The sequence below is a fragment of the Osmerus eperlanus genome, chromosome 16, assembly GCF_963692335.1.
Source record: "Osmerus eperlanus chromosome 16, fOsmEpe2.1, whole genome shotgun sequence".
Lineage (NCBI taxonomy): Eukaryota > Metazoa > Chordata > Actinopteri > Osmeriformes > Osmeridae > Osmerus > Osmerus eperlanus.
This window is the reverse complement of record NC_085033.1, coordinates 7,442,358-7,464,114: the sequence shown is the minus strand read 5'-3', so window position 1 is coordinate 7,464,114 and position 21,757 is coordinate 7,442,358. Positions and strand designations below refer to the sequence as shown.

General features: G+C 39.9%; 3 protein-coding genes across 4 annotated transcripts; 1 reads left to right on the top strand and 2 right to left on the bottom strand.

The window, feature by feature from the left end:
- The first annotated feature begins 323 nt into the window (after positions 1 to 323).
- Positions 324 to 6,283, top strand: tmem71 (transmembrane protein 71). Of its 2 annotated transcripts, none has more exons than XM_062480728.1 (10): positions 324 to 500; positions 3,121 to 3,216; positions 3,646 to 3,694; positions 3,849 to 4,061; positions 4,645 to 4,829; positions 5,204 to 5,389; positions 5,547 to 5,616; positions 5,818 to 5,879; positions 5,968 to 6,017; positions 6,116 to 6,283. In XM_062480728.1, exons 2-10 carry the CDS (start codon positions 3,186 to 3,188, stop codon positions 6,137 to 6,139), a joined length of 870 nt encoding a protein of 289 aa, XP_062336712.1. In that variant the 5' UTR covers positions 324 to 500; positions 3,121 to 3,185; the 3' UTR covers positions 6,140 to 6,283. The 2 variants fall into 2 exon arrangements, with proteins under 2 accessions (XP_062336712.1, XP_062336714.1); XM_062480730.1 differs by lacking the exon at positions 324 to 500 and adding an exon at positions 2,445 to 2,603.
- A 2,781-nt stretch (positions 6,284 to 9,064) lies between these two features.
- On the bottom strand, positions 9,065 to 11,458 carry LOC134037017 (zinc finger protein 665-like). The gene is made up of 4 exons (XM_062482294.1): positions 11,035 to 11,458; positions 10,824 to 10,927; positions 10,593 to 10,707; positions 9,065 to 10,443 (listed from the first exon to the last, which is right to left on the bottom strand). The coding sequence occupies exons 2-4, from the start codon at positions 10,869 to 10,871 to the stop codon at positions 9,491 to 9,493; spliced, it is 1,116 nt and encodes a 371-aa protein (XP_062338278.1). The 5' UTR covers positions 10,872 to 10,927; positions 11,035 to 11,458; the 3' UTR covers positions 9,065 to 9,490.
- Positions 11,459 to 11,901: 443 nt separating this feature from the next.
- LOC134037011 (zinc finger protein 180-like) lies at positions 11,902 to 14,112 on the bottom strand. The gene is made up of 4 exons (XM_062482284.1): positions 13,676 to 14,112; positions 13,445 to 13,557; positions 13,161 to 13,257; positions 11,902 to 12,953 (listed from the first exon to the last, which is right to left on the bottom strand). The coding sequence occupies exons 1-4, from the start codon at positions 13,923 to 13,925 to the stop codon at positions 12,001 to 12,003; spliced, it is 1,413 nt and encodes a 470-aa protein (XP_062338268.1). The 5' UTR covers positions 13,926 to 14,112; the 3' UTR covers positions 11,902 to 12,000.
- Positions 14,113 to 21,757: the final 7,645 nt, after the last annotated feature.

The window sequence follows — 21,757 nt, the reverse complement described above, 5'->3', positions numbered from 1 at the left end:
TCTTGTTTTCAATAGCAGATCATGACTGAAGTGGCTAATCGTAAAGTACAGTGCTCATCCTTGTCCATGTCTGGTATTCATTGTCATCATAAGATCTGCTGAGATTTGTTTTGCAATATTTGAGGGAGGAAATGAGAATTAATATAAAAAGTGAACTTTCACTGAGCACGTTATATTTATTCTTGAGTTGAAGTAGCTATAAATGCAAACCAAATCGAAATGTGTTTGAGAATATCCAGGTATTTTGGATTATTTGCAGAATTAATTTCTGTATTTTGAGTTGGGCAAGCTAAGATCACCCGCCTCCACACTACAACTTGTGGTATTTCACCACTGTAAGCGAGGCTTTGCGGGCTGCGGGTGTGCTGTCAAGCAGGAAGACAATTCAGTTCAAGTTCATGTTTCTTTGCGGCAATATCTCAAATCCAAAATAACTGTTAAACTTAACGCACATTTACTAATGTATGAGGTCGAATAACGGATTTGAAAAACGAGAGCTGGTAAGTAGACCGATCTATATCGCTTTATGGGGATCCCCCTTTGTTCTTGCTGTCCTATTTCCTCGACTTTAAATAACGTTTGGTAAATGTATTTCAATATATTCATATATATTATTTTATAAAAATAGGCGAATGTGACTTGGCTACACTGCAATGTATAAACTGTTCGAATATGTTCTTTCTGTGCATTACACCTAAGTTCTCACACATAAGAGTTTAAAACAAAAACATCACGGAGATGCTCAGCATGATTCATACACAGAAGAACTGAGGGTTGACTAACCTATATAATTTTTTAAAGAACAATATGATTAGCCTACGATGACTGTTACTACTGTAGGACGACTATCACTGCAGTACCCCATTTTCTTCACCAATGGCATCATCGAGCCTTACAGTAGTCTGTGACGGTGTTTCTTCCAGCATCATCACCAGTGATGCCGGGTTGCGGCCTAGTAGTTTAGGATCTATCCCCTTGACTGCTATTGAGGAACATGTTGACAGTTTGTAAATGTAATGCTACTTAATTATTTCCTCGTTATAATTTATGATAAAATATTTAGATTTAAATCAATTCTACATGTTTACCATCATCGCCTAGAAGATATAGCTAATTTGTTTAATAATTCCACACAAATATCACCTTCTATTGCTTTCTTTGACAATAATGGACATACAAGTACAGATCTAAGATCTAAGCGCTGTATCAATCTATTATGGCCATGATAGTAATGGTTATATTATATGATGGGCCTTTGTTGGTAGATTAAGTCGGATTGTTTGTAATAGATTGTCTACTGTGTTTAGCATTATGTGTTAGCTTATATTATTACATATTATGTTAATTCTTATTAAGAACTTTGACAGATGATATGCAAGCAGCAGTATTTTATCGCCTCTTCTCACACTTCCAAGACACAGGAAGTTAGTTGCCTCTGACACTTCCTGGGTTATATATTTAGATGGTTTACGGTACATAAGCTTTAGATAATCTTACAAACAAATACACCCTGGGCAACAAGACTGCAAGCTTTAGTTGTTAACGTACATTATATTAAACTCAACAGCCCAGTCCTCTGGGTTCACATTACTAGACTGCTTGTCGGCTATCTGAACGCACTGCCTATTTTAGTACAGGGAGATATGGAACTCTTAGCATGAGGTCCATACTTGGGTAACTTAGGACAGGTTTGACTCAATGTTTGAAGACCAGTGGAGCAGTGGCTTAACTGATACAGGGTGGGGCACGACACATGCTGGTCTGCTGGCGTCACATACCTAACAATGGCAGTGGAGTTGCCGAATCAGGGATTCAAATATATTTTTTATTGAAATTCAAGTCAAATTTTGGCAAAAGTATGGTTAATAATACAAAAGGAACATCTTAAAAGTCTCCCCGAAAACTTGCCTAGAAAAGATGGTCTCTAAGCCCACTTCATACACACCGTTGTGGAAAGTAACTTCCCCTTAGGACACCACTGTGATAGGACACTGAAGGCCTCTGTTCATTCAGTCAGTATCTCTTGTTTCCTGTGTCACCAGACCAAAAGACCGTTAGAAACTGAGGTCTGACCCACATAATATAATGAGCCAGGAGTCATAGAGCTTGTCCATAATTCTTTTCATAAGATGTTTGGCTCCTCACTACACAAGCGAACACAGATTATTAATTTATTGGGGTTGCCAATAAACAAGGTAAATTCAGGTTTTTGGAATAAAATATCTTTCTGAGCCGAGGGAAATCTTACTCTCTTACCATTGTGGTCATTGGATTGGATTTTGGGACATTGTTGTATGTTGTCTACAGTACTCAGACAGAAACGATAACTAGACACATGCAGTAAGCCTTAGTGAGGAGCTTGCAGTCATGATAGAGTTAACAGGAAAAGCGACCTCACTGTAAGGGAACTTTGTTTTCCTTTTCTTCCCACAGATTTTTCAGGCTGTTTTTCTCAGGGCTTCACATAGTAAATATGTCGGACAACGGGAGAAAAGATGCTTCCCAACAGAGTAGAGATGTGTAGTGCTGTATTTAAGATAACTTAATGGCAAATAAACTGTTTAAAGTTTAAAAATAATCGGAACTAAAGAACAATTATATGGGTAAGATTGCGTGTCATAAATAAAAGTCTCCAGTATGAGTTTGGAATGTCAGTTTTGCAAATTTCCATTAGAACAAAATGAGCTATAGATACCTAATGGAGGATTTAAAAAATCCCTGACAGCACACAGATAATCTAAAGAAGGGTCAGTCTTAGACCTCAAGAGGCAGATAACGCTACCATGGTAGTAATTTGCTGACTTAAGGGGGAAGAAGTAATGGAAGGAGATAAAGCAAGGCTTATGTTCTTTTAACACGAGGGGTACTTGCATGTCTTTCCTCTGTAATCTGCTCATATGTTTGCTTTGCTTCTTGTGTACATTTACCGGTTTTACTGGTTCCAAGATATTCTCTAATGTAAAAATGTATAGTTTCTGGTGAGGTATTTTATATCTCTGACGAAGGAATCCTCAGTTGTTTTCCCAGAAATTCCAATCCTGCTGAGCGTCAACAGTCGCAGAACTTGCTCTCCCTTTTGGTTTTGTATTCTCTAACAGACCTTTTTAATGTGTTTTCCAGATTGAGACCAAGCTGTCATCACACGTGCTCCGTTCCCTCAGACAGTGTGGTGTGTGCAGCCAGCCATGGCTCTGCTCTTCAGTAGGGCTGTTACAAGTATGTTATATATTTCCTACAGCTGTTTCTACAGATTTTTTGATCACTTCGAAACTAAAATTATTTGTTGGGGCATACATCTACCAGGAAACCCTACACACCAAAATATCTCCTTTAAGAAATGTACATTCTTGTATAAATGAGGATATCGTTAGCCAACCTGCATGTCTGCAGTGTGTTTACTACAATGTTGTTTAATCACATTCAGCTAGTTTCAAAAACCTAGCCTTGTAGCTTCTTTCAACTAGAGTGACTAGTTATTGCTTTATACATTTCAGTTTTGGAGAGGAAAGTTAAAAAGTAAAAATTAATTAACAAAGTTATTTCGTATTACAGTCTTTCAGTGAGATGATTTGAATAGAAATAGGAAAACAAAGTGAGTAATCAACAACAGTGCATATCAACAATGCATTGTTCCCCTTGTGTCAGGTTCACCTTTAAGAAAGAGACAACCAGTGGCTGATCAGTCATGTCAGAGGTGATGCACTGCTTCTCTCTCTTCCAATACAGTATCAAGTATTTTTATGTAAATTACCATATATATATAAATTGTACAACATACAATTATCAATTGTACAATGTAAATATTCAAATGTATTTCTTAATATCTGTGTGTCTATATTTCCCTGTAGCCTTGGACTGTCCCTCCTGTCACCAGACTCGTCTTACGAATGTTATTCCGTCAACCCTGTGACAGGCTCCCCCTGCTGCTGCCGACGCAGCCCCCGCCTCCTCTCCAACGGTTACTACGTCCTCACGGAGGACAGCTACGCCTGGGACGATGAAGGCAACGTGTCCCTCACTCCCTCAAAAATCAACGTTTCCTACAAGGAGAATCTAGTGAGGTAAGATGTTAGATATTTAGCATGAGATGACCTCAGCAACAAGCAAAGGTTGTTGCTTTTGTGTTTCAAACTACAAATATCCTCAGAGTCGATATGCAACTCTCAAGAGTGTCGCCAGATAGGTGACTGGGTAACCATGCACGTCAAACACGAGTGTTCAAACACTAGCCATGTTTGTAGGAATGAGGTAATGTGCTGTAGTCTATAGGAGAGAGCTACACAGAACGTGTTAGTCGAGTTCCAGAGTCCTATAAATTCTTTGTGCCTTACATCTGGCTGGGTTGAGGCCTGTTAAATTATGTCATCTTGTTCTGTTGCTACGATATTTCTTATGGTGTCAAGCAGTTCCTAATCAACATAAAGGGCTCTTTTGTGCTCTGAAAAAAAGATTGCCTGGAAGGAAAGGCTTGGTTGAAAGAGAGCTAATTACATTTTGTACCTCGCTTGGCAAGAACATACATACATAATCACTGTCATGTCAAGCTTCTCATTCACAAGAATATTTGAATAATAGTGAATAGAATGAAAAACAACTAGGAATATGAATCTCATGCTCAGTCTGCATATGTCTGACCGTGTAAAGAGTGTTCCGGCGCAGACGGAAAGCACGAAGGTCCCTGGCCAGTCTGTTGAGTGACATGACTGAGACGTGTCAGTCTTGGCTGGATGAGAAGGTGTTTGGAGGGAAGCGTTTTGCACCACTGGCAGAGTCATCCTGGGTAGAGGACAGCACCACCACACTGGACACCAGCTGCAGCTTCACATATGGTGAGGCCCATGAGGACTGCTTGGGATGCTTTTTTAGGGGCTACCTTTGTAGAGGAAAAGTCTTTTGGCTTCCATACCTGGAGCTCACAATAACAATGAGCATGGATTTATTGTACTAATATTCTTTCAATGGTTTAATTAACATTACATTTTCATTTATGTTGTCGTGGCAACTTTAGTGAACTGGAGCATTTACAAATGCTAACAAATACACAAGAGTGGATTTGTTATTCAGTATGACACGATTAAAGATTTGCTTGCAGAGAGGATCTGATTCTGATATCCCATGTATATGGCACAGGCTGGGTGGCCATGTGAATATTAACAGGCTAATGTTCCCTGACTTCACTTGTGCCATCTCCGCCAAACCATAGACCACAGTGACATCACAGCCCCACCAGAGAAGTTGGCTCAGGAGCCTGTGATCCAGGAGGAGATTTGCTCTGAGACCTGCTACTCACAAGAGCAGTTCACCCAATCACTGGGGGGTCTCTTGGATGTCCCGCCTCCCTCCACATTCCACTCCCATAGTTGCTGTCTTCCAGAGTCCCAACCAGCAGGTGAGATGCAGTAAAATGATGTAATTGTTTTGAGAAATTACTTCCATTAAAATGTAGCACTTATAGCTATTTGTTGGTGGGTTCAATTTGGATGGGTAATTTTTTGTACAAGGCAAGACATGTGACTTGTAGAATTAATCAAAGCTCTGTGTTTCAGACTGTCCTACAATGAAAGCCCTCTTCCTTCTCATCTTCACTGTATTTGTCTTCACTGCCATATTTTCAGGGTAAGTTGTTAGAAAGTCTAAATCTGAATGAAACAAGAGTTCCAATTGTTATTCACTGTGATTTCAAATGCAGAACAAGTCTGTGCACAGAATCTGGATTTCTCAAAGCTTTCTGGCTATAGGTCTAAAAATGATAGACATTAGTTTGTGCAAAGAACCATGTTCCTAATCCTAACCTCTATGTAAAACACTTTTACCCAGGTGCCTGTTGAGGGGGCTGACAATGGCATTTATAACCTTCCTGCTGATAATGACAACTCTGTGTAAGTACACTATGGCTTCTGAATTTGTGTTTTCAATTGTTTTTCAATAGTGTTGTCAAAGTTTACAAAACTGTGCTATTCTTTACAGTCTTCACAAAGTCTGGACCAATGGGCAAGTGGAGAAAAGCTAAGACGGAGGTGAGTCATTTTACTTCAACATTGTAATATGTTGTATTATAGTTAACTGTCAAACTATTTAGATGGTCAAATATTTTTTTTTAACTTTTTCCTTGTAGGATATTACATCAAGAAATGAATAGAGAGAAAAGAAGAAGTCCCTCTCTTTCTCTTTTTCACACACCGGTTAGCCTATTCATGAAATGTTTATTCATAGAGGTGAATTGCGCTGATAGGAAAAGGTATGGAAGTTGACAAAAGGAAAAAAAATGGACTGATGAAGGGGATGGGATGAAACCTCGAGTAAATATTTCACATTTTATTATAAAATTGCATGTAGGTTGCACACAAGGAACTGAACTGAAAGTGAGTTTAGAAGATAACCTTATTTAAGTATATTTATGCTATCATTATGTATATCACATTTTTAAATGTATTCCAGATGTTGTACTTTATATTGTTAATAGATCTTGGCTTTTTTGGGCTGTCCAACGTGACCGATTTTGTAGCTTCCAGTACTGTATTTCCAGTACAATTTCAGGTTGTAAATTAAGTAGCATATACATGCAAGGGAAAATTAAGTACCTTACATTTGTTAATGTAAAGAGAGCTGTGACAAAATCTAAATTGAACCAAATGTGCTAAACCTTATCTACCTGGAATTCCAATGATCAAAGTGCCAATTTTCCTGAGGAAATTATACATGATAAGTGCCTTCTTCGTCTCAGCTAAGAACACGTGGGGACTGCTAACCCTAAGAACACGTGAGGACTGCTAACCCTTAGATGCCAATGTCGTGCCTATAAACTTACTGTAAGTCGCTCTGGATAAGAGCGTCTTCTAAAAAATTACTAAATGTAAACAGAGTGGGACTTGAATCTGAAAGCGCAATAAGCAGCTATAATACAGGGGCATGTCGATGTGAATACTTACATTTGAATGCTCTGGGCTTGGTTCAGGGTCAATTTTGCTGGTAAGAATCGCAGGTGCAAGGGATATTTGTAACTTTGATCTGCCTTGTTATTTACCCCTTATCCTTATTTGGAGATTATGTGACTATTCTTCAAATCAAAATCAAATGACTAAATAGCTTCTCTGTTTCATTCACAGTTGGCACAATGCTTAGCAGTAAAGAAAATCATACTTGAATTGATATATGAATATGATTTGGTTCTTAGTCCAGTCAGAAGGATTTCATGTTTTTAATCAGGAAAAGAAGTGTGGCACAGGTACACACTGTACTGTACAGTATGTACTGTACTCCTTTATAAAGTTTGACTTTATAAAGTTTTGTATGATATGGTCATGTTTGGGCCTCAAACTATGCCAAGCTTTTTAGATAATCAAAATAAAACTATAAGGGATGAATTGTGCTTGATTGGCAGAAATCAACCCTTTTCTGAGTAATATTAAGGTATAGCAGTTGTTTGTGTCAGTGTTTGCATCATCTATTTCTAGGTATTGTCCTTGCAAAGGACATAAGTGTCTTGAGAAGTATTGTTTTATTTACTCATATTAAGTGACAAATCTGATCTAATGACGAATGGTAAATCAATACTCTATCGATGAACCAAAAATATTAAATATGATTGTTTATTTTTGCCAATTGGAATGTTGGATGTTTATTGTAAACACCAATGGTAAAATATGTTCATAGATGTTACATGACAGGAAATTGACTTTTGATGTCCATGCTTTTGATTACAATGACAAAATATAGCATTTGGCAGAATGTACCTATACAAGGTGGTATTACGTCTGTTCCCTAATTGCTTTATAGAAGTGCTATCACTAGCTGTTAGAAAGCAATATTTCTGTTAATAGGACCACTTGGGTCATCAATCATGTTTTCCAAAGATGGATTTATGTTGTACTTAATATGTTAAGTATACATGTTTTTGCACTTATAAATGACACCTTATACATTGATGTTCACACATTTGGTTGTGTAGATGTAAATGTTAGCAATGTCTTCAGAATTGTTGTTAAGCTCAACGATTGCTCTTAGTAAGTGCTATCCAGCACTATGCAACTAAACCTTAAATGTTTAGATACTTGGCAAATTGAGTTCAATCGGATGGCACATATCCTTCCTGTAAAATTAAGAGCACAGCAGTCAATAAAAGTGGGCCAATAATATTTAACGATTGCAGCATATGTCTGCAAGCTTACAAATACATTTGTGATAAGTAACATGTTGCCTATACAGTAATTGTGGACTTTTTAATAAAAACGTTTTTAACTAGCAAAAACCTTGTGACCAAAGGTGTTTTCTGTCATTTCAACATCTGCAACATTTCAACTCAGACACAACATACCAAATATTCATCAGTGAGTTATATAAATGCAACTTCTTATCTTGATTTGTGTAACATGAGTTAATGTTTCTTTAACCCTTGTGTTATCTTCGGGTCGTTCTGACCCATCAGTCATTGTGACCCACCGTCGTATTGCGACAACTTTACCGCATACAAAAACAAAGTGAAGCATTTTCTTTTAACCGTTGGGCTGTCTCAGACCCCCCACATTGCGAAGGTTAAAAGAAAATTATTTTTTATTTGTTTTTGTATTGGGTAAAATTGGGTAAACACAACGATGGTTCGTTATGAACCTTTGGGTCATGTGACCCGAAGGCAGCACGAGGGTTAAGAAATGAAAAATGTTCAACATTATCATTTGAGTAATCACTGAAAACAAATAAGATCACTGGATAATAAAAACCAGATTGAGACAATGAGCTTTATTTTACAAACTAACACCTCAAATGTGTTGAATATTTTGACACAAACACACCACAAACAACCTTCAGAGTTAACCCTTGTGCTGCCTTCGGGTCACATGACCCAAAGGTTCATAACGAACCATCGTTGTGTTTACTCAATTTTACCCAATACAAAAACAAATTAAAATAATTTTCTTTTAACCTTCGCAATGTGGGGGGTCTGAGACAGCCCACCGGTTAAAAGAAAATGCTTCACTTTGTTTTTAAATGCGGTAAAGTTGTCGCAATACAACGGTGGGTCACAATGACTGATGGGTCAGAATGACCCGAAGATAACACAAGGGTTAAGATTGGAACTGCCAAATGAAACCATGCCACAGTACTATTTTCACTTAGTAAACCTCTTGAACCCAATACACACTAACTTTATCATGTAAAATTAAAACCTTGGGGATCATTGGAGGTTGCCAAGAACCATAAAACCAAATTGGTATTTTGATTTTAAGGCAGATTGGGTCTGTGTGGATGCTGGGTTGACATGGTTATGATTTTCATCTGGATTTTCAACTTCTAACCACTTGTTTGGCAAGTGGTTAGAAGTTGATGTGCTTTGGGCATTGTTGACCTAACGAGTTTCAATGGTGACAAGGTTATGAAATGTTTGGGGCTATCTCGTTGTTATGATCAGTGACCTATGCACTTTTGTAAAACTCTCTCTTGGAAGTCGCTTTGGATAAAAGCGTCTGCTAAATGCATAAATGTAATGTAAATGTCACTGAAAAGTGGTTGGCAAATGTTTTTCCCCTTCATGGACAGTGACATGTCTCCTGAGATGATTGGCAGAAATGAAAGTCTTGCCGCAGTGCGGGCACTTGAACTGCTTACAGCCTGTATGTACGCTCATATGTACTTTGAGGGAACCCGACTGTGCAAAACGTTTCCCACAGTGCATGCAACCATAGCGTCTCTCTCCCGTATGAACGCTCTGGTGACGCTTGAGGTTGCTGGAGTCCGAGAAGCGTTTCCCGCACTGCGTGCAGCTGAACGGCTTCTCTCCTGTGTGAACCCGCATGTGAGTTTTCAGGTTCTTGAGACAAGCCAGAGTCTTTCCGCAGAAACTACAAATGAACAGCTTTTCCAAGCCGTCACTGTTGTAATTAGGGACACTGCTAGAACTGTTATGGGAAACCCAGTCATCGTCGACCATGAAGGCACTGGGTCCAGTGTCCATGTCATCTCTGACGGTCATCTGGGTTTCTTCTGCAGACAAGGGCTCCCTCTGTCTGTTGTCTCTGTAACTTGCAGGCTGTTGGTGCTCAGCTATAGAGCGACTTACCTCATCGACAGCAAAATGGAAATCGTTGCTCGAATCAGAGTGAGCCGTTCCGGAATTCACACTCATTTTTAAAGAATACGAGCACCCTGGATCCTCAGTCAATGTATGTGTACTATGGGACCCATGTTGACTGTGGGGCTCATATAACATACAGTCAAAAGGAACTGGATCTATTATCGGTAGACCATCACCAGTTTCCAAGTCTGCGCTTTGAGACCTTTTGTTGGCATTTAGGTTTTTAGGTTCAGAAAATAGCGTTTTCTTCGTGTCACCACTCGACCAAACGCAAGAGCTTGCACTACTTTGCCCCATTATTTCCAGTTTGCTGATTGCCTGAGCAGCTTCCGAGTGTACTATGGAATCTATTGGTCCTCCAACAGTGCCATGACCTGTAGCCCCATGAAAAGAAACAGCATAAAACACTTGAAATAATATCATGCACATATCAATTTTCGTAACTGCTTAAAACTGCTTTATCTGGCATACTGTCTTGACAAAGTGCATTTCACAGCACTGTCTTACCATACTATATACTTACTCTCTCTTTCCGGTTGGTCAGAGTTCTCCCAGATATCATCAGTCCTCTCCACTTTTATGACTAGTGGTTTGGGCTTCACCCCAGTTAGTGCCGCAGATTGGGTGATTGAGACCCCCTAGAGTCAAGGGTGATATAATACAGACGTCAAAAGGCAGTAATAAAAGCACAGCCTACACACAATGTAAGGGTGTTTAAACAATGTTAAATGTAAATTTGAAGAAAGTTATCCACCTTTTTTTGTTTGGCGGTCTGCCCGTCATCAGAAGGGTCATCATCCATACAACTGGTGCCAGGGGAGGCAAAATGGGAATCAGCGTTTCTCCGAAATTGTGCCTCTACTAGAACAAATCGAGACACACATTATGCTGTAAACGTGAAGACGCCTAAAATCTACTGCTTTACAAAACGTGTCTAAATTAGTCAACGTGAAGTAGAAACTTACAGCTTGGAGTCCTTTTCGAATCATTCACAAGATTTGCTCGAGCTCGACTGCTTGCAAAAATTGAGCTTCCTATTCCCGCTGTTCTTAGTGCAGACGCACGGGCAACTTTAAGCTCCATCAGACGCATTTTTCTTTTTAATACCTCATTCTCCTTCTGACTTCGCGTTATTTCTAAATGCAGTACGGCATAGCCATTGTCAACGAGTTCGCATATTTCAGCCACGGCCGCATTTGCCAGTACCTCCATAATGGAGGCTAGCTGCGTTTGAAATGTAACTGAATTTGACATCGTATGTGTCGATCTGTTGCCTTTAGAAAGAGTATCTGTAAAAAAGAGACCGTGTGTGGATGCTAAACGAACAATAACGACTTGTTTTCTTTTCTCATCACAATGTAAATAGGGAGCTGATGCTGACCAGGAAGTACTTAAGACACGTTTTTTTCCTACCGCGCACGCGTACTTTAAATCCCAACTATGTGGCCTCTGCCCAGTGCCCATACATGTTCATTGTTCAGGCTCAGCATCTTTGTCAATGGAACACTAATTATGCAATATCATTAATTTATTAATGTTGCTACATCATTAATGTATTGAACAGAATATTCATTGTGGCATACTACTACAGTTGCAATTACGTCTTAAATATTACTCGATTGGGCAATAGAGATCTGTGGGGTGGGCTACTTGTAATGGCGAACCTGCCTATCCAAAACTACACATGAAAGAAAAACAAGCGTTCTTTTCCGTCCTCTTCTGGTGATTTGCATGTAATGGAAAATATTGTTCAGTTATAAAATGCATATCGTAATGCAGGAGCAAGCCAAAATAAAGTAAATTATGTGTTTTCGGATTGCTCGAGAAAGTAAATTAAATCAAACATTAACATATGGCTTCAATTTTATTCCATGTATGTATACAGTATGTAATAAACAGTAGAGTGAATGTAAGATGTCATAAAAAGGTTTTCAATGTATATCTCCAATTCGAGTTCCAGAAGAATGAGGATGGTTCTTCTGCAAGTGAATTCTAAGGTTGTGTTTTACAGCAAATCGTAAGCCACAGTGGATGCAGATGAATGGTCTTTCTCCTGTATGAACACCTTTGTGTCTGATGAGATTACTGGAATCTGCAAACCGCTTTCCACATAGTGGACAACCATATGGTTTTACCCCTGTGTGAATTGTCTGATGTTTCCTAAGATAACTTGCTTGGCCAAATCTTTTCCCACAATGAGAACAGCTATATGGTTTCTCTCCTGTGTGAACTCGTTGGTGAGCCTGGAGATATCTTTGACCAGTGAAACTCTTCCCGCAAAACCCACATATGAACTGCTTCTCTTGACTGCCCTCTTCATGTATGTCATGTTCTGTGTTTGGTATGATTCGTTGGGCAGTAGGCAGTTTAAACCTAGCTCTGTTGTCTCTTTGGCTCTTTCGACGACTCAAGAAATGCCTCTCGCTTAAGTTACCACAGCCACCAGGACCAGACGTACCTTTCTGCATTTGAAACTGTAGTGTATTTCTATTAGATTTATAATGGTCATTGTGGGCTTCAGGATCCAGCATTACAACTTTCGGTTTAACCGTGTGAAATTTGACATTTGACAACTGTCCCCTAGTAGTACTTGTCTCATCTAATGACATATGTGTCCCAGGGCTGCCTGAGAAGTATGAGGGGATGATATCAGCAGCATTAGAACAAGCTGGGTCTTCAGAATCAGTTTCAGTACTTGGAAACAGACTCTTAGTCAAATGTGTAGCAAATCCTGTGTTTCTCTGTTCAACAGACATGTCCTCCATTTGTTCAAGTGTTTGTTCCTCCGGGTCTGCTTTGATAACCAGAGTGCACTCTTTAGAAACATGGTTTGTCCGATTCAGCCCCATTTTGTCAATATTCCCTTCTTCATCAGCACAGCTGCCTATCAAAAGTGCAGAACAATAAACCATTAAAAAATTTGACACTTTAAAACATCAAATCATCAGAACTTACCGTTATGATATGTCACAGCAACTACAACAAGTGTAGTTTCTCACTTGCAAGTGAAACGATTGATACAATATGTGGTCTGTGTAGACATTATACAATGTATATCATGGAATTGTGGCTGACTTGCCCCGTTACTTACTCTGTCTATCGATTTCTAGTTCTTTTTGCGTCCAGGACATATCAAAGTCATCCTCGGGTACTTCTTCCTTGATTAGGATGGGGAATTTCTCCACAGACTGCAAAATAATCACATTTTAGTAACACTTCAAATACAAAACAAAAACATGGGGCTTAGATGGATGTTTTGTGTTGATATTATTATTATTATTACTGAGAGAATAAGTGTAACATTATACAGGAAACTAATTTCTTATTGATCTATTTCATGACTTTCCCTGAAAAACAGTATTAATTTCTTGTGACCTTTGTGTTAGTCAGTAATTGATCCCCATCTAGGCTTGGTTGTTCTCCACTGACACACAAGCCATCAAACTCTGGCTCCAAGGCAGATCTCCTGTTAGAACATCGATCCTCCTCTTGGGAATAGCACATGTAATTAATGAAACACAGACAAGAGCATTTGTTGACTCACAATAGTGAATAGAATGAAAAAACTAACTAACTAGTGTGTAGCCAAATTTGTAAGTCGAATACCTGATATCGCATAGAATGGGGTGCGCTCGTGCACCGCAGGCGCGACGTTTCCAAGTCCTAGCATATTACCCATCTCCATTCTCACCAATTTCTCCTTTAGCTCTTCGTTTTCCTTTTGACTTCTGGATATTTCCAAGCGTAAAACTGCATATCCTTCGTCAACAAGTTCACAAATCTGTGCCACGGCCGCGTCTACAAAGACCCCCATAATCGAGGTGACCTGCGTGTGAAAAGGCAAAAAATTCGCCATTATAGGCTTTTGGTCAGAGACTCTCCGATTGAATTTAACAATACGCCTTGTATGAAAATAAAAGCAAACTGAAGCAGCTGTGTTTTAGTGGTACACAGTGCGTTCCTAATATCAAAAAACTGGAGGCTACGAAGCAACAGCACTGTTATGTTTTTACAGCCTGATTAGGACTGCTTCCGCACTACAATTCTACGTGATCGCAGAGTACGTTGATGTACGAAATTAGCTAAGGCGAGCAAAAAGGCACAATTCCAGTCACCAAGCTATATGGTTTGCATCTATATTTTAACTACTGTTGCTACTTTGGTTAGAGCAAGTTGTCTTTCAGGCTTCATTTAATAGTAAATTATTGTCTAAACTGCTACATCATCAACTTTGTGTAGGCTATAAAATACATTTTATCTACAGTCTCGATGACAATGGATGCTATGGTTTCTGCAAACCACCAGATGTCCCTGTGCTCTTCATTTCAATGCCATGAAACATTGAAAAAAATAAGCTAACACTACAGAGAGAGAGAGACCTTTTAAAGATCCTGTAAAGAGGAATTGAAAATGAGTTTTAAGTTCATCACACCACAGAAGAGTGTTAACTATCCATCCAAATTCGAATGAAAAAAAAAGGTCGCTGTGACGTAGATCGGTCGGGTTTTGGCTCCGCCTATACAAAACCTGAGCTGAAAACGGAAGGGAAACTGTTCAACGGTCTAACTCATAGTCTAACTCTATATTTCAGTGCGAAAAGTTTTCGCGCTTTGCACATGCTTTCAGGAACTCATTTCACACGTGCTATATAATGTACTGAGAAGCAAATCATGGAATTTGCTTTACAGGATATTTAATTGATGCATCCAGATATCTAACGCAATATCCATAACCATAATGGCAATGCAAACAGTGACAGTCTCACTACTTCCATGTAAACTTATATCAAATATATCACGGGTAAAGAATGTGCCAATCTAGTCCCTTAGATCGGTCTGAATGTAGGCCTACCTTAGAGCGGTCGGGACATTTTTGGGTTGTTCATCATCGTGTGAAAACAAGAGTTTTGTGAAAATCTTCAAGTGCTCTCTCCTCTAATCACAACCAGTCTAAATTCTGTTGTAATATACATCACAATTTGAACACAACTTGTGGTATCTCTTGAACAAGACACCCTTCTGTGGCTCTTGAACAAGATCATTTGGGGTTCTGTTTTCATGTAGCCCATATCAGGACATCATATTGATACATTGGATATTATACAATATGGGTTTGGTATTGTGTTTGGATCTTGGTCTGTTATTCTGTTATGGTCTTCCAACCCCCACAGCAGCATCAGCACCAGCCCTAGCCTATCCAGCCCTACGCATGTCAACTATGTAAACCAATAGAACCGAGAATTGCAGCACCCTTTAAAACATGAGACGGTGCTTTGGAGCGTGGTAAGCAACGACTTGGATGAGCGCAAGTAGCCTAAATATCATTGGACATGTTTATATAAATAGCCTATCTAAATATAGGTTACATATCCTTTATAAATAGCATTAGTCAACTTCTGCGAAAGGAAAATAACAGAATATTAGCACCTTTACCCACGCAGGACTGATTTGGAGAAAACCAGTTAGTGGCGCTGAGCGCAGACACCTGCGACTGACAGGTCAGTCAGTCCAACTTTCATAAGCGCAGGGAAGAGTCTACCAACATGCCTGTCAGACGAGGACACGTCGCTCCTCAGAACACCTTTTTGGATACGATAATACGGAAATTTGAAGGACAAAGTAAGTAAGATAGTTTCTTTTCCTTTTTATCCCTGGTAAACTCTTGGGCGTTTATCAAATTAACATTATCTGTTTCCTCAGACAAATTTCAAGTTGTCTTGTCTAAATATGATACGATATAAGCAAATCACAATAAATAGATAATCCGCTATATTATTATTAGTCGTCCTTGATATTATACTTTAGGATTTATTTTAAGTAAAATATATTATTAATCGAGTTCTAGTTTTCTGCTATAGGCCTACACTATAAAGAAAGCCAATGTGTCTGAAAAAAACATTCCATAGAATTCAAGTAAAGTAATTTTTGAAGTGAATAGCACTGTACTGGCTTGTAGTAGTTCCACTGTGTTGTTTTGAATGAGATTTCACAGATTCCTGTGAAGGATCACAAATCATTGGCTGTATCTAAGTCGGATAAGAAGATATAAAATAACCTATCCTTTACTGCCAAGCATGATTCTCTTTTCCTTGGGTAATAGCATAGACTAAGCCAATTTACAGTCAAAGTCCTCATATATGTTCAGAATCTTGTGTGTTCGATTGAATTAACAGTCACACTATGTGATCTTGGGTCTTACACCCCACTCAAGTCAAACCTATATCCCTGTTCTGGAGTCTGGATCGAGTCAGACAATACCGACTTTCATCCAATTAATTTGTTTAAACTGTTTACAATTGCTTTCTAAAACGTTATTTATATTTACGGGATCCACTTACACCCAACCCAGTGAGAGCAATCCCACAGGCTCTAGGCTAGATCTTAAACATCCTTAAAACAAATATTTGAGTTAACCCTGTCCTCTCTCTCTTCCTTCCTCACCATCTCTCCTCTACTTTCCTCACTCTCTCCCCAGACCGTAAGTTCATCATCGCCAATGCACGTGTGGAAAACTGTGCCATTATTTTCTGCAACGACGCCTTCTGTGGCATGTGCGGCTACACGCGTGCCGAGGTTATGCAGAAGCCATGCACCTGCAGCTTCCTGTATGGGCTGCACACCAAGAGGCCGGCTGTGGCCCAGATGGCTAAGGCTCTGCTGGGAGCCGAGGAGAGGAAAGTGGAGATCTCCCTCTATACCAAAGATGGTATGAATCTTGATGTTAGCAACTCTCCTTTTTTGAAAGAAAATGTTCAAGTCTGTTAAGAGGGAGTTTAACACAGGAAATTGTGGTGTGCTATTTCCTCTATATTTGCTGCCTGGTTCTAGAGGTTTCAACACACACATAGAGAGAGAGACATATTAAGAGATATTGTATAGGATAGAGTTATCGTTTTTCATGTGATGGCTTGATAGGCCTTGTGTCCCCCGCTGTGTTGGAACACTGATGTTTTCTCACAGTGCACACACACACACACACACACACACACACACACAGGCGAGTGGACAGACATGCACTCACATACACGAACAGAGCTTCATCCTATAGTCTTGTTAGCTCCTTTTCATCATCAAAGCCCTCTGGTTTATTTGTATTTGTTTATTTGCAACAAGTACAAAAGTAGAGATACATTGCAATTGGTCTTGCACCTCTTAACTATTTCCTAGCAGTCTAAGTTAAGTCATATTCATAAGTGGTTCTATATCTGAATTGAATGTGTTGCTGATATTATTACTAATGAGTGTCCTGATTTACAAGTAAAGTTCCTGTGGTGTACTTACCGTACTAACAATATATAATGGAATGGAGGGAGGATCTCTCCCCTCTGCTTTATATAACTGGACTATCTACCTAACTGTCCTGTCACAAGGAATCCCCCCACCTCCTGACTCCACCAACAGACCTGTCTGTTTAACTGACTGTATTCTCGGCCACAGACTTTTCCACTGAAGGAACTAGACAGCCTAGAAACACAATTTCCCAAATATGACACTCTCCTATACCATACATATCGAATGCACATTGCTGTAATTGACACTGGTTCAACTGGTGCAGACACAGTCCAGTCTACACGTTTTTCATCTCTGTACGTTTCGCATCCACCCACGACTCCCCTCCAAACAGATCGAGGACATTGTGTTACTGCCTCTTATGAAACATTTGCAAATCCAGTGGTTACCCCAGGGATTTAAGTGGCATTGTGAGTAATCGTCCTTCAAGCCATCACGATGCACATTGTATTTGGCTCCTATTGTTCTGGTTACCCATCCTCCCACCTGTGTCATAAATCAACCCATTAGAAATATGTGGCTGGTTTTAATGTATTCTAGAGACAGAAACACATCTCCACAGTGACCCAATGACTTCTCTTTGTTTCTGCTGATTGTCAGCTCTTTTTTGCAAACAATATGGCTACTTCTATTGTACCCGACACAGCTTATACAGTGACATGAGCGTACAGTGAGAAATAATACAGTGACAAGAATTCCAAGCCAATTCGTTCTTCCAGGTGCTTGTCCTCACTATACCAGGATATGTAGAAGCTGTGAGGATGAAGGACGGAGTCCCCCTGACAGCCCAGGAAGCAGCGACCTCGAGGCATCAACCTCAGTGAATCAATCCAACATGGGAATTAATGTGTTTGCACTTCTCAAGGCAAATGTAGTTTGTGCCTCAGAGTCCTGCTGCAGATATACAGTGTCCATTTACGGAGCTCCTCAGTCGATGGGCTCTCTCCTGTGGATTGGACAACCTTGCTGAAGGAGAAGCCTTAAGCCCAACGCATATAGTATAGCCTGGAATACTCTCGCCACTGTGGAGAAGACAGTACCTTATTTAATACTTAACTAGTTTTATTCCAGCTCTATTCAGACCATTGTTGCATGTTATCTACATGATACAAAGTTGTGATTTGTTTGGTTTTTGGTCTCAGCAGGCTAACCTTTCTATTTAAACAAATATTTACACAGAGCTCTGCTAGTTGTTGATTTCCATGTGAAAACGAGCCAATGCTCTGATAAGTGTATAATGTTAAATGATTCTGAAAAGTAATTGCACCCAGTTCTGATGATAGCGTGTGGTCTAGTTTAGTGGAGGAAAGCTGTAGATTAGCAGTGTGTTTTACAAGCAAATCAATATAACATTTTCATACTGTATTTGTGCCACCAACCAATTATCTGGCACTTAAACACTTTCAACAGGTGTGTGGAATCAGCACTCATTACGGCTATTGTCCAGTTGTGTGTAGGCACAGACAGTGAGGGCAATGATGCATACACAGACATAATAAATTGGTTCACAGTGGGAAATATTTTTGGACACATATTCAGGGCGAATGTTACGTTGCACATTAAAAAGTGTCTATCTGTTTTACCACATGACACACTCAAGCACATAGTGGGACACGGATGCATTCCGGTGCCCCTCTCTTGGAGCTTGTGTGTAATTGGCTTTTCAATTTGAAACTTGTTTCTTTGCGTATCTACAGTACTTGCTGACTTTCATTTATAATTGGAGGGAACTTTTGGAAGGTTGTATATCATTTCTCTTGTGATGCTGGGGAACTGAATGTCAGAGTTGTCAAGTCCACCAAGGAGAGTCATTGTAGGGGCCAGTCATAATGGAAAATGGAAACCTAGAGCGGGTGGAGAGTAGAGGGTGGACCCAGGGGTGAGAGGCTGTGGTCTCTCTCTCTTTCGCTCTTTCGCTCTTTCGCTCTTTCGCTCTCTCTCATTCTCTCTCGGTCTCTTGATCTCTCTTTCTCGGTCTCTCTCTTTCTCGGTCTCTCGGTCTCTCTCTCTCTCCCTCTCTCTCTCTGTCTCTCATCCTCCCTTCCTCTCTGTATAAATGTTGGGGTTTCTCTTTGATTAGTTCTTAAGAGACAGTAATCGTGTTGAGGAATAGAGGGCAAACATTGAATTGAATTACATTGAATTACAGAGAGGTACGGTAAAGCAAAGCTTCTAATCATAACCAATTAGCTGTGACACTCTCAGCCCTTTCTCCATCAGGACTGTGTCTGATGGGGATTTGACTGGTTGATGAGCATGGCTGTGGGTCTACTTGCGAGAGGGTACATTGTTGTTGTTTAGATGGTCCCTTTTGCAGGGGATCCCTCTCTGAATTGCTCCTCCCAAGGTTTCTTCCATTTTTTCTCCTGTTGAGAGTTTTTCTGGGAGTTTTTCCTTGTCTTCCTTGAGGGTTTAGGTTGGTTGAGGGGCAGTTCTATGGGCGTATGTGAAGCCCTCTGTGACATGCTTGCGTGTAAAAAGGGCTATACAAATACATTTGATTTGATTTGATTTTGCCTTTGAATTAAGTCTCAATGTGGTGTTCTTGCATACTTTAAAAAGGTTATATTCTCTTCTGCTCTATTCTTTTATAACCCTGCTGAGTCCGGTCGTTCCCTCCCCATCACTACAGACATGGTTTCATCAGCACATACTGTATGGATATAAGATCGCCTGTCTGGATGAATATTTCAGGTCCAATCTTCACCCCTCTGTCAGTTCTGTTATTGTTTTTTTCCCTGTGAATTATTGCTTTTTTGCACTGAGGGGGAGAGGGGGAGAGGTCGCCACCCTAGTCACTATAGTGCATGGTCAGCAGTGGTGACTGTGTGATGAGGCTTGGCCTGCTAGGACAGCTGAATGACGCTCAGGAAGGGTGGAGGGCTTTGAGGACATTAGGATCTTGTCACACATAGTGTGACAATACACACCATGTAAAATAGGAACAGTATTGAGGGGGTGTGCAACTTAGAAGTTCACCACTAATTCATACTATAACCCTTTACTGTACGACACCAAACCCAGTACCCAGTGCGGAAGGCAATATTTTACTTGAAAATATTTTTTTTTTGAATGAAGTCATTCTAGAACGTCTCAGAAGTCTGAGCTTGGCTCTCTGAAAGGCCATTATTTTCTAATGATCCAAGGGAGAAAAGACCCGGGATTAAATACTGTCAGATAATGAGGACTGGAGATCAGCTCCCAGGCAGACATACACAGAATGGAGAGAAATATATGACAGCAATTAGTGAATACCCCTCCCTGATAAAGATGACTGTCCCCTGAGAGAGAGAGAGAGAGAGAGAGCGAGAGAGAGAGGGGTGGGGTAGAGAGACCACAGCCTCTCACCCCTTGGGGCCATCCTCTACCCTCTACTCTCTCTCGGTTTCCATTTTCCATTTTGACTGGGCCCTATAATGCCTCTCCTTGGTGGGCTGGACCATTCTGACGTTCAGCCTCCTCATGAAGCCAGTCAACTCTCCCAGCCCCACAGGAGTCCTCCATTACTAACACTGGTAGTCACTCTACTAGAGTGAAGACTTTGAAACGTTGCATTTGAAACAAATTTACGTTTCCTTTAATGACGCAACTGAGTAGGAAGCGGTTTGAATGGATCAAGATGAACAATCGACCACCAGATAAATAATCGATATGCTCAAATGACGACTCCACTGTTAATCTCAGCGATCTATTTCTAGCTGTGTGGTGGGGTTATATTAGGTAGAAAATTAGGTTGATATTTTAATAAGGTAATTAATTATTCGGGCTCTATACATTTACATTTACATTTATTCATTTAGCAGACGCTTTTATCCAAAGCGACTTCCAAGAGAAAGCTTTACAAAGTGCATAGGTCACTGATAATAACAACAAGATAAAAAACATTGCGAGTAGCCAAAACATGAAGCACATAAAAGCTATACAGTTTATGCTGTGGGTCAATAGTTGACCACTGAATAAAGGAACTTCTAGTACAACTTCTACGGACAAGAGGATGGTTCTCAAGTAAACGTATCTCACTGCAGTCCTTAATGAAACACAATAATACACCCAAACATCGGTGTTAGTGTTTGCTCTCTCTTGGAACAAAAGTTTGAAACATGTCATCGTATGATGACTCAGAGCATATAGAGAGGAGAAACAACCCAAAGGTTGCCCATGTCTGAAATATCCCTTTGTTTGTTTACTTTTGCAGTCTTGCTACATTGTAAAGGGACTACCGGTACAAAGGGAGTGGACATTGTTGTTGTCCCTGATGGAGACTCATCAAGTCATATTCCAGTGCTCACATGTGAATGAACCTGATTGATCGTGGAACTTCCAGGATTAATGTGCTCATTTACATGAGCCTGATTTCCTCTGGGTCCCAATCGCAAATATCAGATATCAATAAAGGGAT

Bases quoted from the DNA above. Each gene is read 5' to 3' on its own strand.
- tmem71 (XM_062480728.1), top strand. From the start codon at position 3,186: ATGGCTCTGCTCTTCAGTAGGGCTGTTACAA. The intron at 3,695-3,848 runs GTGATGCACTGC...ATTTCCCTGTAG, and splicing joins GCTGATCAGTCATGTCAGAG to CCTTGGACTGTCCCTCCTGT. The intron at 4,830-5,203 runs GTGAGGCCCATG...GCCAAACCATAG, and splicing joins CAGCTGCAGCTTCACATATG to ACCACAGTGACATCACAGCC.
- LOC134037017 (XM_062482294.1), bottom strand. From the start codon at position 10,871: ATGGATGATGACCCTTCTGATGACGGGCAGACCGCCAAACAAAAAAAG. The intron at 10,708-10,823 runs GTGGATAACTTT...CCTTGACTCTAG, and splicing joins AGACCGCCAAACAAAAAAAG to GGGGTCTCAATCACCCAATC. The intron at 10,444-10,592 runs GTAAGTATATAG...ATGGGGCTACAG, and splicing joins TGACCAACCGGAAAGAGAGA to GTCATGGCACTGTTGGAGGA.
- LOC134037011 (XM_062482284.1), bottom strand. From the start codon at position 13,925: ATGGCGAATTTTTTGCCTTTTCACACGCAGGTCACCTCGATTATGGGG. The intron at 13,558-13,675 runs GTATTCGACTTA...GCTATTCCCAAG, and splicing joins CCCATTCTATGCGATATCAG to AGGAGGATCGATGTTCTAAC. The intron at 12,954-13,160 runs GTAAGTAACGGG...CACTTTTGATAG, and splicing joins ACTAGAAATCGATAGACAGA to GCAGCTGTGCTGATGAAGAA.